We start from the raw sequence: 21,110 nt of genomic DNA on the forward strand, positions 1-21,110 counted from the left end.
ATACAAAAATGTTGTTGATGGGCTGAGGCATTTGCCACCATGGGCATTAAGAATAATTGGATCATAGAATCACAGAATGGTTTGGCTTGGAAGAGACATTAAAGACCATCCAGTTCCACCGTCATGGGCAGGGATACCTTCCACTAGACCAGATTGCTCCAAGCCCCATCCAACCTGGCCTTGAACACTTTCAGTGGTGGAGCATCCACAGCTGCTTTGGGTAACCTGTCCCAGTGCCTCCACAGGGTCCAAGTCCACCCACTCCACCCAACACTGAACCATGGGTTGGTTTCTTCTCTTTTGTTCTTCCCCTGTTGAACTCCCAGGATGGAAGTGAAGGCAAGCTGATCACCCAGACAGGGCTCGTGTTGACCTTCCAACCACACTTGCTTCCCAAGGTGTAAGGAAGTGAAAAGCAGATGAGAGCATAGGCATGTGCCTGAGCTGGAGGTCAGTTGTGGAAGGCTGGATGCCCGGATCAGAGGTCTCATAAAGTCCGTGAGGATGTTCCTGAAACTGGGGGAAGAATCTGCCCCTCAGTGTGAGGAAACTCAAAATAGAAAATCAATAAAATAACCAGACCAAAAAGATCAACTCCGTCTTCCTGGGAAAGATCCAAGAGTGAAAAACTAATTCCAGAAAATGAGGTCAACCTTCTCTAATAACCATAGCTACTGTTTGTGCTCCAGTGAGACATGCATGTGTGGAGTTTACCTCTCCTCTATTTATGGATTTGGCCTCTTGACCTGGAATTCAATGCCTCTCAGTTGATCCTGTCGTGTTGTGACGGGCCATATCCTGTATGTTTATTGTGTTGGCACCAGCACTGTCTTTATCTAAAGGGGGATGGAAAAGAGCAAGCCAGGGCTGATACTAAAATCCAGCATCCATCCTCTCTGTCTTTCTAAACAACTAAATTTGATGGAACTTCTCACTTTTTTTTCTGCCTTTTTTCCCAAAACGGAACTCTAAACCCTCCTGAGGAGAATATCTGTGCAAGCCCCACAAAAAATGTCTTTTTTGGTATCCAATTTAGAGCAGGAAGTGGGACTTGAGGTGGGACTTTGGGGGATTTAGGAGATTTGAGTCCTTAGAGCATCAGTCAGCAGAGATATCTTGAAAGCCATTCTGGCCGCATGATTTGAACCCACCTCAATAATTGGATAATTCATTATGCTTGTTCCAATCTCAGTCTTTTCCCAGGGAGCCAAAGGTGAAGAGATACTTAAATCCCCCCTCTGAGAGGGACTTAATACCCACAATGAGTCCACCACCTCAGGGTGGACAAGGGCTTTGTGAGGATGGAGGAACATGCTGGGGGGCTCCTCAGTGAAGCCTCAGACTCTCCATTGCTACCCATGCTCAGCCATTTCATCCCAATCCCTGGATAGATTTTATACCCCCTCTCCCAAATGGCTGCAGCCAGCACCACCAAAGTGTGCACAATCATCCTTTGATTGCCTATGCCAGAGTTTTTCTCAGGGCCTGGACAGCTGGGTTGGTTCAAAGCATGTCATAGGCTTCGTGGCATTTGGTTCGGCACCTTCCTGCAACTGCCAGGGATGCCTCTGTCTAATCCCAGTTCACAGCAGGAAGATGAAAAGAGGGGTATTTTCCTCATGTCACATGTATTTAGAGTGGCCTTGAGCTGGTGAGTTCCCAGCAAGGAAATTTCATTCCCACAGAGACACAGGAAAATTGACCTGGGGGCAGCAACATCAGTTTTAGTTTACTAGAGATGTTCAGGCATTAGCACCGTGAGTAAGGCTGGAGCCCTCTCTAGTATTTACAGCACTTCATAAATTTCAGAGAGATTTAGGGCAAGGAGCCAGATGTTTGGGGAGAAATTCTGAACACTAAAGACAAGTGGAAATTTTTTTTTTTTTTTGGTAGTGTGTATTTTTTCCCATTAGTTGCAAGGCTATATTTAGAAGAGAGAGGGGGAGAGAGAGAGAACACGAGAGAGAGATTAGGCATTTCTTCATATTCCATAGTCACTCCAGTTGTTCTGCTTGTAGGAACAGATGTCTCTTTCCTGGGGTGATAGCATTCAGAACCACAAGCAAATTTTCTTCCCACCACCTCCTCTAACATAGAAAGGAGGTTGAGCGAGAGGTAAGTCAGTCTGCCGTGGAGGGATACACTGCAAGGTCACTTGCAGTGAATGCTTTGGGATATTGGTCAGAGAGTAAGGGGGTTATGGGATGGGAGAAGAGACAGTGCGGGGACAGGAGGGATTTGCTGGAGACTGGACTCCAAGCCTGCAGTGGAAAGCATGACTAATGCAGCAGGGAGCCCTGGCAGGGTTGGCAGAGGGAAGGGTCCTGTGCTGAGCAGGTGGATGAGCAGCTCGGGAAGTCTCTGGCTCTGCCTGTGCAGCAGGTGTGGAAGGTCATCAGGAGGTGCCTGACCCTCTGAGCTTCTCTGCTCTTGGGTTTTGGGGCAGTGTAGTGATAGTTGGTTGTTTTTCAAGAAGATGGGGGGTGATGAGAAGTGTGAAAAGTTACTGGCTTTCCGTTATTGAAAAGCACTGTTCCAGCTCTTGTGAAGAGGGGTGTGATGTCTTGTTTGTACCTGTGTACTCCCAGGTATAATTAACTTTTTGCAAAAAGCCTTCAGGAAGGTTTTGGAAGTCGGGAAAAGAGATGTGGTACTTTCTGGAATGGGGTCAGCTGAAAGTGGGGATGTTTTACCTGTTTGGACACACAGCAGGGTGCAAACTCAGCTCTAGGAAAGGTGCTGTTTCCCTTCTCTGAACACACTTGCTGAGTCAGTTGAAAGAGAAGCAGATCCTTTCCGATGTCCTTAACCAGACCTCTTCAGAAATGCTCCCTGCTTTCATAGCAACACACCAACAGCACAGACTTTTTCCAGGTTAACCTGTTTAATCCAAAATTTGCAAAACCGTGAAGGTGCTATGGGGTTTGCACAGCACGGTGTCATATGCGCCTAGCCAAGGAAACCACTGAAACCCATCTCCCAAAGGGTTAAGACCTGGTTGTCTATCCTGGGATGCCTCAAAAACTGTCTGCTCCCTGACTGGGTCTCTCATCTCACTGCATTCCATGGGCCAAGCCCACACATGGCTCTGTGCCTCAGTTTCTCCCTGCAGTCAAGAGAGCAGCACGACCTGGAGAGGGTGCTAGGAGGCAGAGCTGGATTGGTGGCAGGTTGGCCTGCTCCTCATGGTGCACCTGACCCCTCCACATCACCCCTTTATCCCTGCCTGCACCGGTGTCACCCTCATTCCTGGGGTGTGAGCATTGTTCCATCAGTCCTGCATTTCCAGGCCATGCAGGACTCCAGGTATTCCCCAGCAGCAAACGTCTGCTGCTGCTTTTCCTTCCCTGTCCTTTTCAGCTTCTTGCCAAGGCACAGAGCAAATAGGGAGCTGAAAGCAGAAAGGGGGGAAAGTGCTCAAAGATTGCAGAATTTGCAATTAAAAATTTCCTTCTCAAAAGCAACCAGCAGTGCATGGGCCAGATGTTGCTCAGTTTAATCTCTCACAATGTTTTTGCACTTGCCTGTGAAGTTCCTGAATGTGCCTATATGGTAATTTTCACTGCAGGGTTCTCCTTGTGCACAGCCACGATAGCTGTTATTCCAAACTGACATTTCTAGCACTTTGTCTTAGGCACCCTTGAATCTCTAGATGGATTACTGTAATCCCAATAAAATCAAACACATTTCTCTTGTACTATTACAACCTCCCAAGAAGACAGGCTCTAATTCATCTCTACTGGCTGGACCCAGAAGAATCCAAATCCATGTGTTTTGTTCCAGGTCTAGATTTTAAAACAAATGTTAACCATCTTGGAAAAAAATTCCCCAAAAAATACGTGGTTTCCCCTCACATATACAGGTTCACAAGGGACAGAGAGGGATACAGGCAGGAAGGAAGTCATGCTCTGTTTTCTCTAAAAGTATCAGAGCTGAAAACACACAGCACTTACTGCAGAGATGTCACTCCATGCTCCCTTGTGACAGATGGCACTTGGTACGAGCCCCGACAGGGTATGAGATATTGGTCCTTTAAATGCTGACAGCGTGATTTATACAGCTTTCACCAAGACATTTAGTGTTTCTGTCATTCCAAGGCCAAGATCTGGTAATGCAGAAAAAAGGGACATGAAAAATACAATGGTATTGATAAGGCAATGTTTCAGGAGGGACTTTTCTACACACTGGGGTATAAACAGGGAAGAAGAGGCAAAAAGCCTTTTTTAGCACCTTTATTATAGGTGACCAGTACTAGCAAGCCTCAACAAAGATGTGCTGAGGGACCTGTGTGTGCCCATGGCTGCTGGGTGGATATTTGTCGGTCTGGAGAGGCAATGTATGTACAATCCCACTTCTTTGTTTGCTTCCACATGTACATCTGAGCTCCTTCTTTCAAAGGCTGAGGCATTGATGTTGCAAACAGCCACGGAGGAGATATAAGCTCATCCGCCAGCATGTGAATTTCCTGCTCTGTGAACCTTTGGGAGTTTCATTTCCTATTTTTCATGCGTGGTCAGGACAGGGTTGAGGAGAACCACGCAGATCTTTCCAAGTTTTAAGCAGATTGTCTCTGGGCCATCCAGGACTGGTGATCCATCTCCTGGTTTAAAGCAGCAGAGTGGTGGTATCTGGCCAAGCCAAGTGGCATCTGTCCCATCTGGGTCACTTTGCTCCGTGAAGAAGAGGAATGCAGTTTGGAGACTTGTGTTCTCCTCTTCTAATTGGCACTGATCCCTCATGGCCTAGGGCGACCTGTTGGACTAAATCATTGCTTGGGCACCCACAGGCTATTGCTTGTCCCAGGCTGAGCCAGGAATCTGGGTCCCTTGTTCTCAGAGGATCAGATTTTGGCCTTGAGCTTGTTGGAGAGCATGGAATCAATCCATGTGCACACACAGGATTGAACACAGCGTGGTGGGTGGACCTCAGATCACAACTCAGAGCAATATCCATCACCCACCCAAGCAGGGCCTTGGAGATGAAGGACCACATATAGGCAAAGTGGGCATCTCAGGCAGGAGTCACACAGCTCAATAGCACAACAGTAACACCAGAATAACAACCAGCATTTCATCAACCTCCACACATCCTCAGTCAGTGACTGCTTGCATGACTTGGAGGACAACCCCTGGCTATTGTCTGGGACTGGACATACAAGTTTTCCCTCTGGCCAGGTGGGAAATCTGATACTCATGGCCAGCATTAGAGATGCAAAAGAGGGGATGTCCCCTCTTTACAAAGGAAATTCACACCTTTCTCCTTCCAAACAAAAGCTGTAATTCAGCAGATGACCATTCAAACCACTGGACAAAGCCAGAGTTGCTGACCATCTTCATGACAGGTGGGCAAAACACACCCAGCAAATAGCTATGATCTGTTCCCAGTCAGGCTGGTTCTGCCATGGTTTGGTGCAAATCTGAAGTAATTTCTCTTTAGGAAAACAATGAGAAGCAGGCAATGCTCTCTCTTTTCAGAGAAACCACCCAGCCCTGTTTGCTGTGTTCCAATGCCAAAGCAATTGTGAATTTGCAGGGAATACAACCTAAATGAAAGGATGTCTGGTGGAAAGTGCTAGCAAATGCCTTGCAGGTTCATATTAGAGGAAGCAAGGATCACTCTCAGTGCCTGTTTATGTGGTTGTCAGCTCTGATTTCCTCTGTACTCCTAATGTTTTTCAATCTGCGGGCTAATTTCAACCAAAATTTGGCAGAAGGGAAAGATCACCTTAATTATCAGGAAATTAGGCAGCAAAGAAAGGAGAAAGTCAAACAAGTGTCGGAGCCAAGGGAAGAGCTGGAATGTGAGTGCTCATTAAGGCAGCCAAGTGTCCACATGGGAAAAAGTTATAATAAGCATCTCAAGCAGGGCAGAGCATTCCCCCAGCCCTGCGAGCCACTGCGAGACACGAGGCTGTAAAAAAGCAGGTGCCATTTAATCTGACACTCACAGAACTATGTGTTTTGTGTCTCCAAAGTACCTTTTATGTCCATGGCATTAAAGGGGAAGGAATAATCCAGCTCTGGACTGGGTTTGGGTGTTTCCAACTGCAATTCCCTGGCAGTTGGGTGTTTCACACACTCAATCCAGCCATCCTCAGACCTGGAGGCTTCTAAGAAGCATCAATGCACAGGAATCAAGTGAGAGTAGAGATATGATGCCTGCAAATATGGGATTGTACCTGCCCTGAGAATGACCCCATTTCTGCTTCAGGGTGGGATCTTTCTCCCCCAGACATTAGCTCCCCTCTCAGAGCCTGAAGGCTAGATGGGCACCAGCTTTTCCCTTTCAGCAGCTGGATTCATTCCCTTTCTCTCTCTGTTCCCACTGTCAGCAAACTCACCCTCCCTGGGCTGAGCACAAGGCACACAGAACAAGCTCTACCACATATAGGGCAAGGTCGACATGCACAAAAACACCATATTTGGCCAGTTTGAGCCATAGTTGACTGAGAGCTTGCCAGAAGGAGAATCATACAATTTAAACTGAAAGAGAGTGAGTTTAACCCTTCCTTTATAAATATGATGATAAATCACCCAGGGAACTTTAAACAAGGGGAGGCAGCAAAGCTAAACACATGCTGCTGCCACCTCAGGCAGAGAGTAACACCAGCAAGCAGGACAGGGTGAGGGGGATAGGAGGGATGATAGAGGAGCCAGGTTGACATATCAGACTTTTTGGTTCAGGACAGGGAGATGAGAAAAGCTGAAGCTGTTTATACTGAATAACACTCAGGCTTGTTAATGTCCTTTTCAACTTTCCGATCCCAGTGAGTGGCTCTGGTGCTCTCTGGGTCTGCACACAGAGATCAAATCTTCACACAACAATAAATAGCCCCCTTGGACAAAGCTCAGTTGTCTGACCTGCCTTTTCTTCTGTATCCCATTGTCTAAATCACTGAGCCAGATCCAAAAGTCCCATGGGGCAAGGGAGCGAACCCTGTTAACTTCAGCAAGTGGAGGACGAGGCTTAAGGCTGACACCAAGCAAAGAGTTGGGAGAAATGGAATATGGGGTGATCAGGGATCTCCTCCTGGAGCAGATGTAGCACTGAGCTGCCCATGCTAAATGAAGAAGTGTGATGTCAAGCAGTGAGTGAGCAAGGGAAGAGGTCGCAGTGACCATCTGCTTCCTATTTGGCCCAAGAGTGATGGAATTGGTTGTGTCATGCAACAATGAGAAAGTAATTCAGAGCAGGGTCCCCCCTCCCAGTACTGAGCAGGGACCTTTATGAGAACAAGGAAAACCAGGTCAACCTCCAGTCTCTGTCCCTCCCCTTATCCCATGTCTACCCAGATGTCTGGTGTACTTTTAAGGAAATGCTACCCACAGTCTCCCAGACAGAGAGACAAAATCCAGCCTGAGAGGTATAATATAACAGCATAGGCCAACTGGCACGGTCAGACAGCGCTCAGAAGGATGCATGTTTACCCATCTTGGGTTTTGCAGATTGCCAGCTCCAAAAAAACAGGTATTGCATGAAGATCTGGGGTGCTGAGAGCTGAATTAGGCACGAAGAAGGTTGAGCTCCAAGCTCTTTGAGGATTATAGGAAGGGGGTTAGCCCAAAAACTATTTACTCTTTAAGTTAAGGTGGTTGTGGCAGCTCTGCATGAGCTCATGCCATAGCTACAAGTAATAAATAGTGTGAAACACAGCAAAATAAAGGTTTGCAGAGGCTGCAAAGCTTCGTATATGTTTAGCCATGCCCCTCACTGACTTCCACACGCCACCACTCCGTGGTGATGGGTAGCAGAACTGACTCACTTTAACACCTGCATGAGTATTTCTGATGGCAGAGATCTGATTGGGGTAATTTTGGGACTTAGAGAGGGGAAGCACTGAAAATCTTTGGAGATGTTTGCTTTTGCTCAAACACGAGGTCAGGCTGCCTTTCTGTGCCTGGTTCAGCCTGCTACAAAATGGGGCAATGTACCTTTCTCAAGGGCTTGGAGTCCCACAATGGAAAAATCCTTAGTAGCTGTAAGGGTTTGGTCCGGCTCCATCTCATTAAAAGCACTCAGAGGAATTCTGTTGCTTTGCTAGTCTAGTTCTCCATCCTTTCTGCTTGTGAGCCATGAGATGAGGGCAGTCCCACAAAGAAAGGAAGAGGCCATTCACCCAAACATCCATCAGTAGCTATTCGATTAGAGGAAGATTTTTCCCACCACAGCCCAAGAGGCAGCTTTTCCACAGCTTGTCAGGGAGGAAATCTTCAGGATTAATTAAATTGGCTGGGGCTTCTTTCATGTAGTTGTTTAGATTTTGAGTTCAAATAGGGCAGTGACGGACTGGGAAAAGACACAAGCTCTAATGCAGCTCCTCGTCTGCATATTCAATTTGGCAAAGAAATGTTACCTGTTGGATTTTAGCAGGTAAAAAATCTGGAGTTTATTTCACTGCACATGGGGCTCAGTGGAAGAGGTGACCATACAAACCAGGACACTGCACATGCTGATGATTTTAACTTGTGTGCATGGACAGTACTCATAGTGGATCCCTTGCTATTCGTCTGTAACCTACATCCCTCCGTGGCATTGTGAGGATGACGAACATCTGAATGCACTTGGAGTTGCTGATTTCACTGAGGCAGGACAGGCAAAATAAGATGAATATCAGGTGTTTGTGATAAAGGATCTGAAACTGAAGAAAAATCTCCCAGAGGAGGCAAGCTACTAACGAGATGCAAAATCAGAGCAAAGAGCCAGTGCCACAGAATTACAATAAGACAAATGCGTATGCAATTCAAAACAGTCTAATGCATGCTAAGGGATGGGGTGGGTGATTTTTTCTTCTCCCCTTCCTCATCTATCTGTCTGGACACAGATACACAAGATCACACTACACTCAATGGGCAACAAAGTCCTTATTCCTTGGCTTCCGCAGCACTCTTCTTGATAGCATCTGCAAAGAGAAAGCTGGGAGCAGATCCAGGCATCTGCTCATTTCAGTTTGTTTTTGCAATTAAAGAGTGAAACAAACAACTGGAGGAGTTCAGATGGTGAGAATTTTAGGAAATTATTAGAAAACGGGCCAGGGGTTTGCATCTTTCCCATACATCTTTCTCTGGTGCCAGACTTCGCAGATCCACTACCTTCAGCCAGTCTTGGGGGCAGCTTTTCCTGTTTTTCACTGACAGAGCTGTTGGCACAAAATGTAAAGAGACAAGACTGTCCCCCAGGAGTCTGTAGGCTCAGTCAGACCCAGACAAAATGCTGTGAACATGTGCTACTTTGGCTGCCACCGTAGCTCAGTGCAGGGTGAGGTAATCTGGTCACTCCTGAAACACAAGATGTTCCAACATCTGGTTGCTGCTGGGGATGGCCTGATGGCAGAAGTAGACAGAAGTTACCATTGTTCCTGTTTGCCCAGTAGTTCTTTGGGACATTACAGGTGGCCTGAACCCAGGCTTCAGGATTTCAGTCCTGCAGTGTACTCTGCCACTGGGTTTCATCTCAGAAGGACTTTATGTTTGAGCACCAGACATTCCAATGGACAATTCAACTCCTTGGACTTGATTGAGTGGCTACCTAAACAGAATGAATTGCCATTTGATTAGAAATAGCCTTTCCAGTTCAAGGATATTGAAAACCAGCTTTTTCTTTCACTTCTACAGACTAGGTGAGAGGCAAGAGGAAACTAGAGCAATTCCCAGACTCCAGGCCAACAAACCCAAGCTTCGTCATGATGGCAAAATCACTTCTCCAAGAATTTCCACAGGAAATTTCACACCTGGTCTTCTAAATTCTCAGTCCTAATCTCTGCTTTTGCTCAACAAATGTTCTGCTTCACATTCACCTGGCCTGAATGAACCATACAGAATATCCACCACCAGGCTGTAGCACCCCATGAGGACTCTTGACCTTGAATATTTACTATTGACCAATCACTGATGAGACACATTTGCTGTATCCAGGAAATGCAGAGAGACTTGGGAATCTCTTCTCCTAAATCTCAGTTCCTCAGCTCTCTATCCCAGAGTGCTGGAAGCCTTCTGCTTTTGTCAGGGGGTGTGGAGGAGTTTGAGAGCTGGAGAGTTACAGTTAGCAGGGATCTGTGGTTCATTAGCCCGACAAATAAGCTTCTGGTGGCCAGGCAGGAAAAGGCTTTGGCATTCATCGGGCAGGCTCAGAGCTGCTGTGATGTTTTTCTGGACATGGTTAGAACTGTTCCCTGCGAAACATTTGCTTTTGGCCAGCAGGAACTCTCAGGAGGATCCACTTTTGTCCTAGGTAGCTTTCTCCCCTGCTTTATCCATGGCCACCAATGCCTTGAAGCACCTCACAGGTGAAGGAACACTTTTGGTCCATCCTCCTGATCCCCATAAGCAGCAAAAATGATCAGTGCAAGAAAAAAGCCAGCTGCCAGAGGATGGGGTGTGCTTGGGGAGCTGGACATCCAGACTTCCCCAGCAATTCAAGTCTTCCACTGTGAGACATACAACCAGGCACCCTGAAGTTCTATGAGCGCTGGGATTTGTGTTTGCAGCTCCTTGTTTCCTAGTACTTCCACACTTGGCTCATTGGTAGCAGAGATTTCAAACCCTCATAAATCAAGTCTTTCAGCATCATTCTCTGCTGATTCAAGCTGATTTTTTTAACCTCAAACCCCTGCCCAGCCACTTTGAAGTATTCCAGACATTTTGCAACCATTTATTTTTATTTAAACCAGCCAAGTCTCTGTATATATTGTGACTCTCTTTTTAAAAAAATCTTTTTAATATACAAATCAGTTTAAAATAGTGTATAAGTCAGGAATGATTTGCAAATTAAACTGTCAAACCCTGGCAGGAGTAGTGGCTGACGCCCTTAGCTTGAAATCTCCCGTCTGCTGTTGCTGTGAGTGCAGATCTCTATAAGATGCCACACAATCTGCTTCTGCTTTCCTGGAAGATTCAGCCAGCCTTTGATTTCAGGAAAGTCTTACAGTCTCTGAAAATGCTGCTGCATGTGACTCTCTAATGGGATCACCTGCCCAGGGGAAGGATATGATATTTTAGGAGACAGATGCTGGGGCTATGGTTGTGCAAAGGTCTTCTGGCCTTAAAACCACTTTTGCACAGGGAAGAGGAAGAGAAACTTGAAGTGAGGATTGTGTGTCTTTTTCAATACATGCATCTGGCACCACTGGAAGACAGTAATTATAAATTCAGATGTTTTCCTTGCAATTATTGGTAATCCCATATTGGCAAATGGGGATCTACTCCTTGGGATGTCCAAACATGTTGGTTGAAATGTTCTTAGGTGACAAGATTTTGAGCCCTAAGGAATTCTGACTCTTTCTTTTCTTCCAGATCGCTGTCAGTCAGCGACCATGCCGACCTCCTCCACCCAACTGCTAGCCCTTGACTCCATCAACTCCACCCAGCAACCCAACGCCAGCATCTACTTGTTCTCCAAGTTTATCCACGAAGACAAAGAACTGTCCATGGAATTTTACAACCTGTGGATTGTCCTGATGGTAGTCAATGCCATCATTTTCCTCGTGGGTGTTGTGCTGAACAGCTTGGCACTGTACGTCTTCTGCTTCCGTACCAAGACAAAAACCACCTCTGTTATTTACACCATAAACTTGATTGTTACTGATCTCTTGGTAGGCTTTTCCTTGCCTGTCCGGATCATCATGTTCTACAGTGCAGGGGACTGCCAGCATTGCTCCTTGATTCACATCTTCGGCTACTTTGTCAACATGTACTGCAGCATCCTCTTCCTGACGTGCATCTGCGTTGACCGATACCTGGCCATCGTACAGGTGGAGGCCTCACGGAAATGGAGGAACCCCACCTGTGCCAAGGGAATCTGCGTCTTCATCTGGATCTTTGCCACAGTGGTGACTTTCTCCATCCTGACCATGGCAATAAAGTTTGCCGAGTGTTGCCTCTCCAAGATTCTGGTCCTGATGGTCTGCGAGTACTTCTTCCCCCTCATCATAATCATCTTCTTCACCACAAGGATTATGTGTGCCCTGTCCAAGCCCAGCCTCATGCACCAGAGCCGGGAGAGAAGGATGAGGGCTGTGCAGCTCCTGATCACCGTCCTCATCATCTTCATGATCTGCTTCACTCCTTTCCACGTGCGGCAGGTCGCAATCTCCATCAACCCAGACATGCCCCATAATGTCAGCATCCTCGTCTACCATGTGACAGTGACCCTGAGTAGCCTCAACAGCTGCATGGACCCCATTGTCTACTGCTTTGTCACCAACAACTTCCAGTCAACCATGAAAAACATCTTCAGGAAAGCTGAGCCAGAGCAAACCAACGTGGACATCCTGGGCATGAACAAGAGCTCCAAGGGCTCCAATGCAATCATCGCCTTCTCAAACACAATAGGGAGCCCTGTGAGCTTGCCATCACCAAGTGCTGTCCAGATATAAACAACATCTGGTGGGACATGCTGCAGTAAGCCAGTGCCATGATGCTGGAATATTACTAGGATGCACGATACTATTGTCTTTGAACTCTTTGTTTTTTAGGCTGAGGTTCAGACTAACAGTGGTGGAATTTGTTCCTCAAGAACATTGTGGTCTGATTGGAGAATGGAACTTACAGTGCTGTTAGTACCAATATAAAAGAGAGTCTATTAATGACTGTTCCCAACAGGGAAGGTTTCTTTGTATTTTAATACAGACATTTTGCTAGCAACAAATTCTTTACTGTGGTTTTCTTTTCGTGTTTGACATCATAATGCAGGACTTCTAGGATTACTTAGAAAACAGGATATCTCTGGTTTGTAATGAAAGATTTTTGTGCCTTGGGCATGTGCTTAAGAATAAAGGGTTAGAGAGATGTTTCCAGAGCTATCTGCTGCAAAGATTTTAGATGCCAATGGAATTGGAAAGAAAGTATTTTAACCCACGTGTCACTAGTAACTACTCATTTGTTCCTGAAAAAGTCTGAACCTTCTCAGGGATGAGGAGATGAAGTCAAGGTGTAAAGTCTCCTCTCACTGTTTCAGCTATAAGAAAAACATATATGTGAGTGTATATGTTTTCATACACACTACTTGGGCTTGGGTAGAGGTTAAGGATATGTCCCACCTGTATTTGGATCACTAAATCTCTTAAGCTACTGACAAGCATACAAAAATCTGTGAAAATTAACATGCTTCCCAGCAAACTCTGCTGTTCTGCTCTCTCTCTCTCCCCAAAGAACAGCCAAGACGAAACCCAGAACCAGACTATAATGCTGTACTAGTCTGGTTTGGTTTTTCTTCCAGGTATGTTGTAAAATCAAGGCTTGCTGTCCTAATTCCCACTATCGGTCTGTCCAATCAGTCACTTAAATGCTGGTACTTCCAAGCATAGAAAAAGATCCATCTCAAGTATATAGGCTGAAATTCACTCCTCTACAAAGTCACTAGGATGATCTAAGAGCCATGTTTAAAAGGTGTGTGAAGGTAAGGATGACCCAAAACTCTGTCCACAGTGGTGGGTAAATGTTTTAGATGACATTGTACCAATGAAACAACACAAATACAAAAAAGTTATCCTGGGAAAACAGCAAAACCTGCAGCATGAACATGAATAACAGTTGTTGTTGCTCCAAGTCTCCCCACTCCCATGTCTATGGACACTCCAACTGGAAGACTACTAAGAGTTCATCAAACCTGGCTTTTCCTGGTACTCTCTGGTACCATGCAGAACAGCAGGCATTGGTCCAAGCTAGGGCACCCTAGAATACTCTGCTTCCCTGGAATCTGACCATGGGACACTCATCTCCATTTCAGAGGAACACAACACAACCAATGCCTCAAACTGCCTCTTGCAGTGGGGTTTGCAAGAGTTTGCCACTTGCAACACATATATACGTTTCACCCAAACTGTTTCCCCAACCAATCAATATCAGGGGATATTCCAGTTCCTGTTCCAGACAGTGGGGTCTGTGGGGAGTGATTCAGCTCACAGAATCAGAGACCTCCCAGCTGAGTGACACCTTCAGCTGTAGCTGGTCCGTTAACTCAGGCTCTTGATTGCCCTGGGACACAGTAGTTGCCATTGCCAGGACTGTGACCTCCTTCCCCAGCACTTCAGCTGACTTAGTGCCCTTCTGCTGGGATCTCTACTCTTTTGTAGAGGGTCTTCTTTCCAAGATGTGGTGATGAGGGACATCAACACTGTGGCACAATCCCATGGGAGGTGAGACTGTTGTTCCGGTCATTGTTTCTCATTCTAGACATGGTCATGAACATGGTGAGCTTTCCCAGGACCTAATTGTAGTGTTGTTTCCTTATACCTCATCTATTTCCTTAATCCTCTGACATAAGCACCTCACAGCCAACACCTCTGTTAAATGATTCATCAGCACACACAGACCAGGCTCTGCCTTCTCAGCCAGACTGATCGCTTCACATTTCTGACACGATTTTTTGCCAACACCTCATTTGGAGAAAATAACGTTATGCCTCAGAGGTCTGCACTTCCCTGCAAACCCCCAAAATCTCATGTCCACCAACCCACCGCATAGACCTTTCCATGCCTCCTAAGCTGTTTGTAATGAAAAAGTGTGTCACATAAACAGAGCTGTTAACAGCACTGCCTTTTGCCAAGGCTACTCAGAGAAACAGGAGGTCGCTGTTCCAACAACCCACAGATTCACACCTCCCATTCTCTTGCTATCAACAGTATTTTTGCCATATACAGCAATGTCTTAACATCTTGTTCAGTGCAGTTGTTCATTTGAGGTCAGTATAAAAATCTCTAAGATGATTTGCTCAGATTTTTTAAGTTCCTAAACAGCATCTCAGTCTAAGCTCTGTCTTTCTGCAGTAAACTTCACCTATGGTAGTCTGAACTCCCTTTACTGCCAGTGTATTATTCAGTCCCCATAATAATCACCCAAGACTGGATAATTCTCCTTATTTTGTAGTGTCTATTGCCTTATCCAGAGCTTTCAGTGGTCCTTTTTCATTTTATACCAGCTCCAAATCAGGGGCCCTTATCAGACAAGTCTCCAAAAATTGGAAAGAGGCCAAATCCTTCACAAACTAACCTACTTTTTGTGACTTCTTGTGCTTTCTGTTCAATCTTTACTGCTTACACATCTTGCTTTTCCTCAGGATGCAGCACTTGCTAAACTGTCCTGTTTAAAGTCACCCATTTGTGCTCAGGGCACAAAGTTGAAACTCAGAACTGAAAACTCATCTGCCATCAGAAATACTCCCCCAAAAGGCAGAGTTTTGAATGGGCACCTTCCACCTGCCAGTTCTCTTTGCTGCTGAAGCATCCCTCAGTTCTATGGGTTTCTGGAGACTGGGGCAAAGTCTCTTACCCCTCGACCTGCATCATCCCTCCACTCAGGGTATCTCCTTGGGTTGCCTCTTAGTGATCTCCAACACGGATTGCAATAGTCCTGTTCCCGCCCCAACCTACCCTTTCTCCAATGAGAACAGCCACAGATGACACCACAGGGAAGTCTCCAAGGGCAAGGTAAGAGATTCCATGTATCATTAAATACATGCAGAGACTGCTAAGGCAAAGCATTAACAAGCCAGCTGTTGCAGGGTAGTCTCTTATGTAGAGTATTTAAAGATTTAGACACTGAATTCCCAATGATTTCGAATTAAATCCGGCACTTAACAACCTTTGAGAATCTGTATCATTCCCCAGAGGCTGAAATAGTAATCAGGATGGATGGGCATTGCATGTCATACTGCCACCACCAAGCCTGTGGTAGACAGAATACAGCGTTCCCTAAAGAGCTTAACAGCAATAAAGAGCTCTGTAAAAAGCCACGACCTCTCAGGGAATTACAGCATTCATTCCTCTTTGATGTACTGTGCTTCTCTTGTGCATCTAAAATCCTATAAAGTGAATTAGAAATATCCTCTTCTACCAGCTGCCCAGAGGGAGGCAAAGAAAGATGGTGAAAAATCTCACAGGTATTTCTTGGGATGGATCATGGCCATTCCTGGGACACAAGGTCTTTGCTGACCATGAGCCTGAGTCACAATACATGGATGTCTGCAGTCTGTTGGCATTCCAGGGAATGGGTATCCAGGAACAGCTGACCTTCTTTCTCTCCCTGCTCTGTGTCTCACCTGTGTTGCATCCAGCACAGCCCATGTTGTCTTTGCAAAGTTTTTCCTGTTACAGCCCAGAAACCTGTAGCAAGGCAGAGGTGCAGAATAACCAGGCCTCAGTCACACTGCCAACATATCAGGGTCCAGCAAGGCTGAAAATCTTCAGTTCTGCACCAGTAAAGGAGCTCCTAACTCCACACGTGGGGTTATCTGCCAGACCAGCTTCCTCCAGGGCTCTGAGCAAGCCCTGCCCTCCCTCCACAGCCATCTGGTAACTGCCAAGAGGAAACTGCACAGCCACGTGCAAAGGCAATTTCTTCCTTCCTTGTCCCCCTGGGTTTTGCTGTCCCTCAGATGTGTGCACAGCAGTCTCATTAGTCAGGCTAATCAGCATTAATAAGTACTGCTGGCAGGTGTGGGCTCCACTTGGGGAAAGGCTGAGGAAAGTGGAATTGCCCCTGTTAGGACCATCAGCACAGGCCACTCTGCCTATTCTGTACCTTCTGTCTTCCAGGTGTAAGGGCAGGAGTGGCTCTGGAGCAGGATTTGGGAGAAGACAGGTCTGATCTCCACAGCTACTCTGGGACAGAGGAAGGTGGGGAAGATGTTGGAGAGGAACCAGAGTCAGAAAGTAATAAGGGAGGAAGGGAAAGGAGAGGGTTGAACACCAAGCTGAGCACCACAGAGGGCAGGGCTTGTAAGAACAAGGATGAGGAAGCCAGGACAGGGAGCCAGGGAGCACGGGGACTACCCTGTGCAGGGATACCCAGCAAAGGATGACACAGGAAAACAAGTGAGGGCTTGGCTTGCTTTTCCCCTTCTGGGCATCATTAGTCCCAAAACAGGAGCACTGGGAGGATGCCAGTGCTTGGATCAGAGCTGGAAGACTCCCATTTTAGGAAGAAAAAGCCTAAAAGCAGAGCACTTTATCCCCTTCCCATGGTGAGGGCCAGGAGAGGGATGAGAGTGATCCCTCCCATGTTCGTCTGAGCTTTGGGGTCTTGCAGTAGGGGACAGGGAGGTCTCCTGCATACTGGAAAAGAGGAAGAGGGTCTTCATCCCTCCACCCTTGGGAAGAGGGTGCTGGGGATGCAGGAAGGGGTCTGGTGTGGTGTGGGTGCTCATGGACTAGCAGTAGTACCCATTGTGTATGTTGGCACATACTGAGTAGGATTGTCTTGGGAAGTGCTGGGTGATACTTATGAGAGATGGTGCCACCTGAAATGACACATCACAGCACATGTCCCATGCTCTGCAGGGCACCCCAGGCAGAGCAGATTGGGAGATGGCAGCATGTCCCCAAGGACAAGAAATGATTGATCATTTCACTGCAGTATTTCAGTGCTCTGTGGTGAGTACTGTTTGGCTTTTGGGACCTAACAGGGGTGCAAGGGGGAATATCCACTGCAATCATAGACCCATAGAATTAAGTTGGAAAGGACCCATAAGTTCCTCAAGTCCAACCATTAACCGAGCACTGACAAGTCCATGTCACTGGACTCTAGTCCACCAAACCACGTCCCTAAGTGCCATATCTACACATCTTTTAAATATCTCCAGTGACTCAACCACTTCCCATCTTTCTCATTCCCTCTTCAGATGCTGCAAAAAGCACCAAAACTTCCCTGGCAGAGATGTGAGTTTTTCTAAGTGTTTGTAAGCTGCCAGTGCTGGCAGGATATCAAGGTCTTACTTCACGAAACTAAGTTCATGAATCCTTCTTCAGGATTCACTCTGACTATAGTGTCAGAGAACAGAATAATTTAGGCATGAAGGCATGGGTCTGAGTTCTAACACAAGTCACTTTTTTTTCTTTCATGGCTATACATAGAGCTAACAGCCCAACTCATGGCTGAGGTTCTTCTTTCCAGTGCTATGCAGCAAGAGCGAGCCTGTCAGATGAAATAAAGCCGAGTTTACATGTAGGAGAATGTTCTTGTTCACCTCACAGCAATCTCAGTGAAAGCTCACAGAGAGGAGCTTCTGCCACCCCAATGAGAAGGTAAGCAGAATCACAGAATCATAAAATATCCTGAGGTGGAAGTGACCCACAGGGATCATCGAGACCAACTCCTGACCCTGCACAGGACACCTCAAGAATCCCACCACGTGTCTGAGAGTGTTGTCCAAATGCTTCTTGAACTGTGGCAGACTCAGGCTGTGACCACTTCCCTCCGGAGCCTGTTCCAGTGCCCAACTCCCCTCTCAGTGAAAAATCTTTTCCTAATATCCAAGCTAAACCTCTCCTGACACTGCTTCATGCCATTCCCTTGGGTCTTATTACTGCTAACCAGAGAGGAGATCAGTGCCTGCCCCTCCACTTCCCCTCATGAGGAAGCTGTAGACCATGATGAGGTCTTCCCATCACTCTTGATGTTATGTTCTTTTGACTCAGTTTGAGCTGGACACTTAAATCCCTTTACCAGCCTCCTTCCAGCCCTACCACCCACTCAGCCCAGTTCTCTCATGTAACACATCTGACTTGCAGTTGCTGTAAAAGGGCTGAAGGGGACATGATTTTCCTCAAACGCTCTGCTCTTGAGTGCAAGATGAGATGGAGTAGGTGCTGCACAGCATGTAAGTCCTCTTGTAAGAAGGGAGATCTGACTTGCAGTTGCCCACTGAAAGATAAACACAGGCAGAGGTCAGAATGGGCTGCAGTGCCGTGCCTCAGTGAGTAAATCTGGCCCAGAGTTTTGTTCTCATGTGGCTCATGCAGGGAAGTATATCTGAGCACCAGCTGATTCTGTGACAGCCGTGTAGAGAAGTACAGATCTTCATGAATGGGTAGAATTGCCAGAAACTCTTTTATTTTGTCAAAATATCAATCAAGAGCTCTGATCTAAACATATCTCCAACAATCATATCAAATTTGCTCTTCTCAGTGGGGATAGCCAAAGAAGAAGCAATAGTCTGAGCTCCACCTCCAAAAAAGCATTCTTGGGGATGCCCTGAAGGCCTTGCAGGAGACCCCTTGGCTTCTCTTTCATCCCTTAGTAGACCTTAATGGGACTTTCCTGACATGACCTTAAAACAAACAAACAAAATGCCCTCTGTGTGGTTCAAGTACCTAGGAGCAAAATAGCATCAAGGGTTTTACTCAGAGCAGTTTTACTTCCATATGCTCCAAAAGAGACCTCTAAAATAGGCCTAGAAGTGCTTGTTTGTCTCTACAGATGGAGCAAAGTGCAGATTGCTGCAGGTCAGTTAAAGAGATTCCCCCAAGAGACTTGCCCAGGGGAAGTCCATGCTGGAGTAGGCATGGCATGAAAGCCTTGGGCCAGAGCCCAGACATTGGCTCATCCATCCTTTGATCCCACAGGCAGCATCTCTCCAGCCAGAGAAGGACCCCTATAAATTCACTCCTGAAGTTCATTAGACAGGAGACTAGACCAAAGCCTAGTATGCAACCGCTTGATGTTTTGGGTAGCCTGGAGACTGCCCAAATCATGTCTTCCCAGGGAATGCCTCCCTTGATTGATATTATTTAGAGTTGGAAATGCCGTCCTGCCCGCATCGCTTGGAAAACACGGTGCGCTGGAGACGCCGGTTCAGACGGACTCCTCTGCACAGCTGCCCGTTTGCAGAGCATGTGGTGGGAATCTGTTGATAGGCTCTTGACAGAAGTTATGGCTTGTTTATCTGGTAGCTTTACTTTGTGCCTCCTGCCCAACCCGGAAACCCTTCCTCTCCTAACCTCTTGGCCTGCTGTTATATACAGAGGAATCTATGCGATAATTTTGGTAACCATGATTCATCTTATGACAAACACTGCATAAAGCAAACAGATTTGTACTGTCATAATTAAAGCAAATGATTGGGTGGTTTATCCATACAATCCTAACAGTTCTGCCACTGCTGATGCTGTACCTAGCCTGCAAAGGTTTCAGCAAGGCGCCGTAGGGTGTATTAACCCATCAAATATCAAACCAGGCACGACCCTGCTGCTTCCCAAGGCTGGAAGGACTTGGAAACCTGCAGGACTTCTTGTTAATTTTACTGCTTTCCTCACAGAGATGAGAAAGCCTCTCCCAGTCATCCCAGCATGAATCCCTTTAAATTTGAGTCCTTTTTTCAGAAAAGCCCACAGTTCTGCTCTAATTTCTCTTTGTGGTTTAGTGAAGATACAGCTCCTTCTTTGTCTTTTCAGCGTTACATTCCAAAGCTACAGATATTTGCTCTGTTGTCTAACAGATAACTACACACCGAGATGCCAGACGTTTTTTTCCTCCCAGCAAAGGTATTTGTAAACAACACGCCATTTCTGCATTCCAAAAAAATTAAATTGCTCAGTCTCTTCCTATGAGGCCTGTTTCCACGGTCAGACTTTCTGGTGGTTATTTCTTGAGCTTCTTCAGATGTTTCAGCTGCCTTTTCCAGGTCAAGGCATCAGAGAAAGATGGGGATGGGGAAGGGAGGGGTGCTAGTCCATCAGTTGATTTAATGTAGGTTAAGCTCTTTCTGTACACAGGTAGGTTGGGGAGTGATACAAATGGACTGAGGGACACAGCTGCTGCTCAAGGACGCAGGAGCATGGTCCTTCTGTACCCACCACCCAGAGTTAAAGATCTGCCAACATCAATTGGTATCCTTAATGGTTTTGGCTTCCTTTAAGCCCCTACACTATGTGGCTAGACCTGTTCAGCAAAACCCACGTACTCTGCATTTGGCAGCCATGTGTGTAACCCTTCCAAGCCCACAAGGACTGGAGGAGTGCACAGGAGGGTGTTCTCTGCACGTTGTCTCTACAGCTGCCATGTTTAATACCAGCAGCAGCTGCCAGTTCAAGGCATGAGGACGTGCCATTTGCAACCTGACTTTCAGGATCAATAGCACAGCTGTTTGTCCTGCAAGCTCCTGGGGAGCAAGAAAAATCAATTAGTTCTGCTAAGAGTTTTTTGGAGGGTTGTTTGTCAGCAATGTTGAACGAGGCAGCAGGAGAATCTGAAGGGAGAGACTCACAGAAGAGGGTAGAACACCTGCACAGAGGCTCAGGTGTGCAGCTACGGGTGGCAATGTAGAGTGTGTGTTTGCAGTAGCAACTGTATGATGGAAAAACAGGTCAAGGAGCTGGCAGAGGCAGCTGCAGGCAGGGA

At 46.5% G+C, this 21,110-nt stretch overlaps 1 protein-coding gene across 1 annotated transcript; it reads left to right on the forward strand.

Annotated features, from left to right (window-relative positions):
• The first annotated feature begins 1,934 nt into the window (after positions 1 to 1,934).
• On the forward strand, positions 1,935 to 12,633 carry GPR20 (G protein-coupled receptor 20). Its single transcript, XM_017828445.1, has 2 exons — positions 1,935 to 2,115; positions 11,289 to 12,633. Exon 2 carries the CDS (start codon positions 11,309 to 11,311, stop codon positions 12,368 to 12,370), a length of 1,062 nt encoding a protein of 353 aa, XP_017683934.1. The 5' UTR covers positions 1,935 to 2,115; positions 11,289 to 11,308; the 3' UTR covers positions 12,371 to 12,633.
• Positions 12,634 to 21,110: the final 8,477 nt, after the last annotated feature.

Source organism: Lepidothrix coronata, unplaced genomic scaffold (assembly GCF_001604755.1).
Source record: "Lepidothrix coronata isolate B3197 unplaced genomic scaffold, Lepidothrix_coronata-1.0 Scaffold148, whole genome shotgun sequence".
In the NCBI taxonomy this organism is placed as follows: Eukaryota; Metazoa; Chordata; class Aves; order Passeriformes; family Pipridae; genus Lepidothrix; species Lepidothrix coronata.

Excerpts from the sequence above, each read along its gene's own strand:
- GPR20 (XM_017828445.1), top strand. The coding sequence starts at position 11,309 with ATGCCGACCTCCTCCACCCAACTGCTAGCCCTTGACTCCATCAACTCC.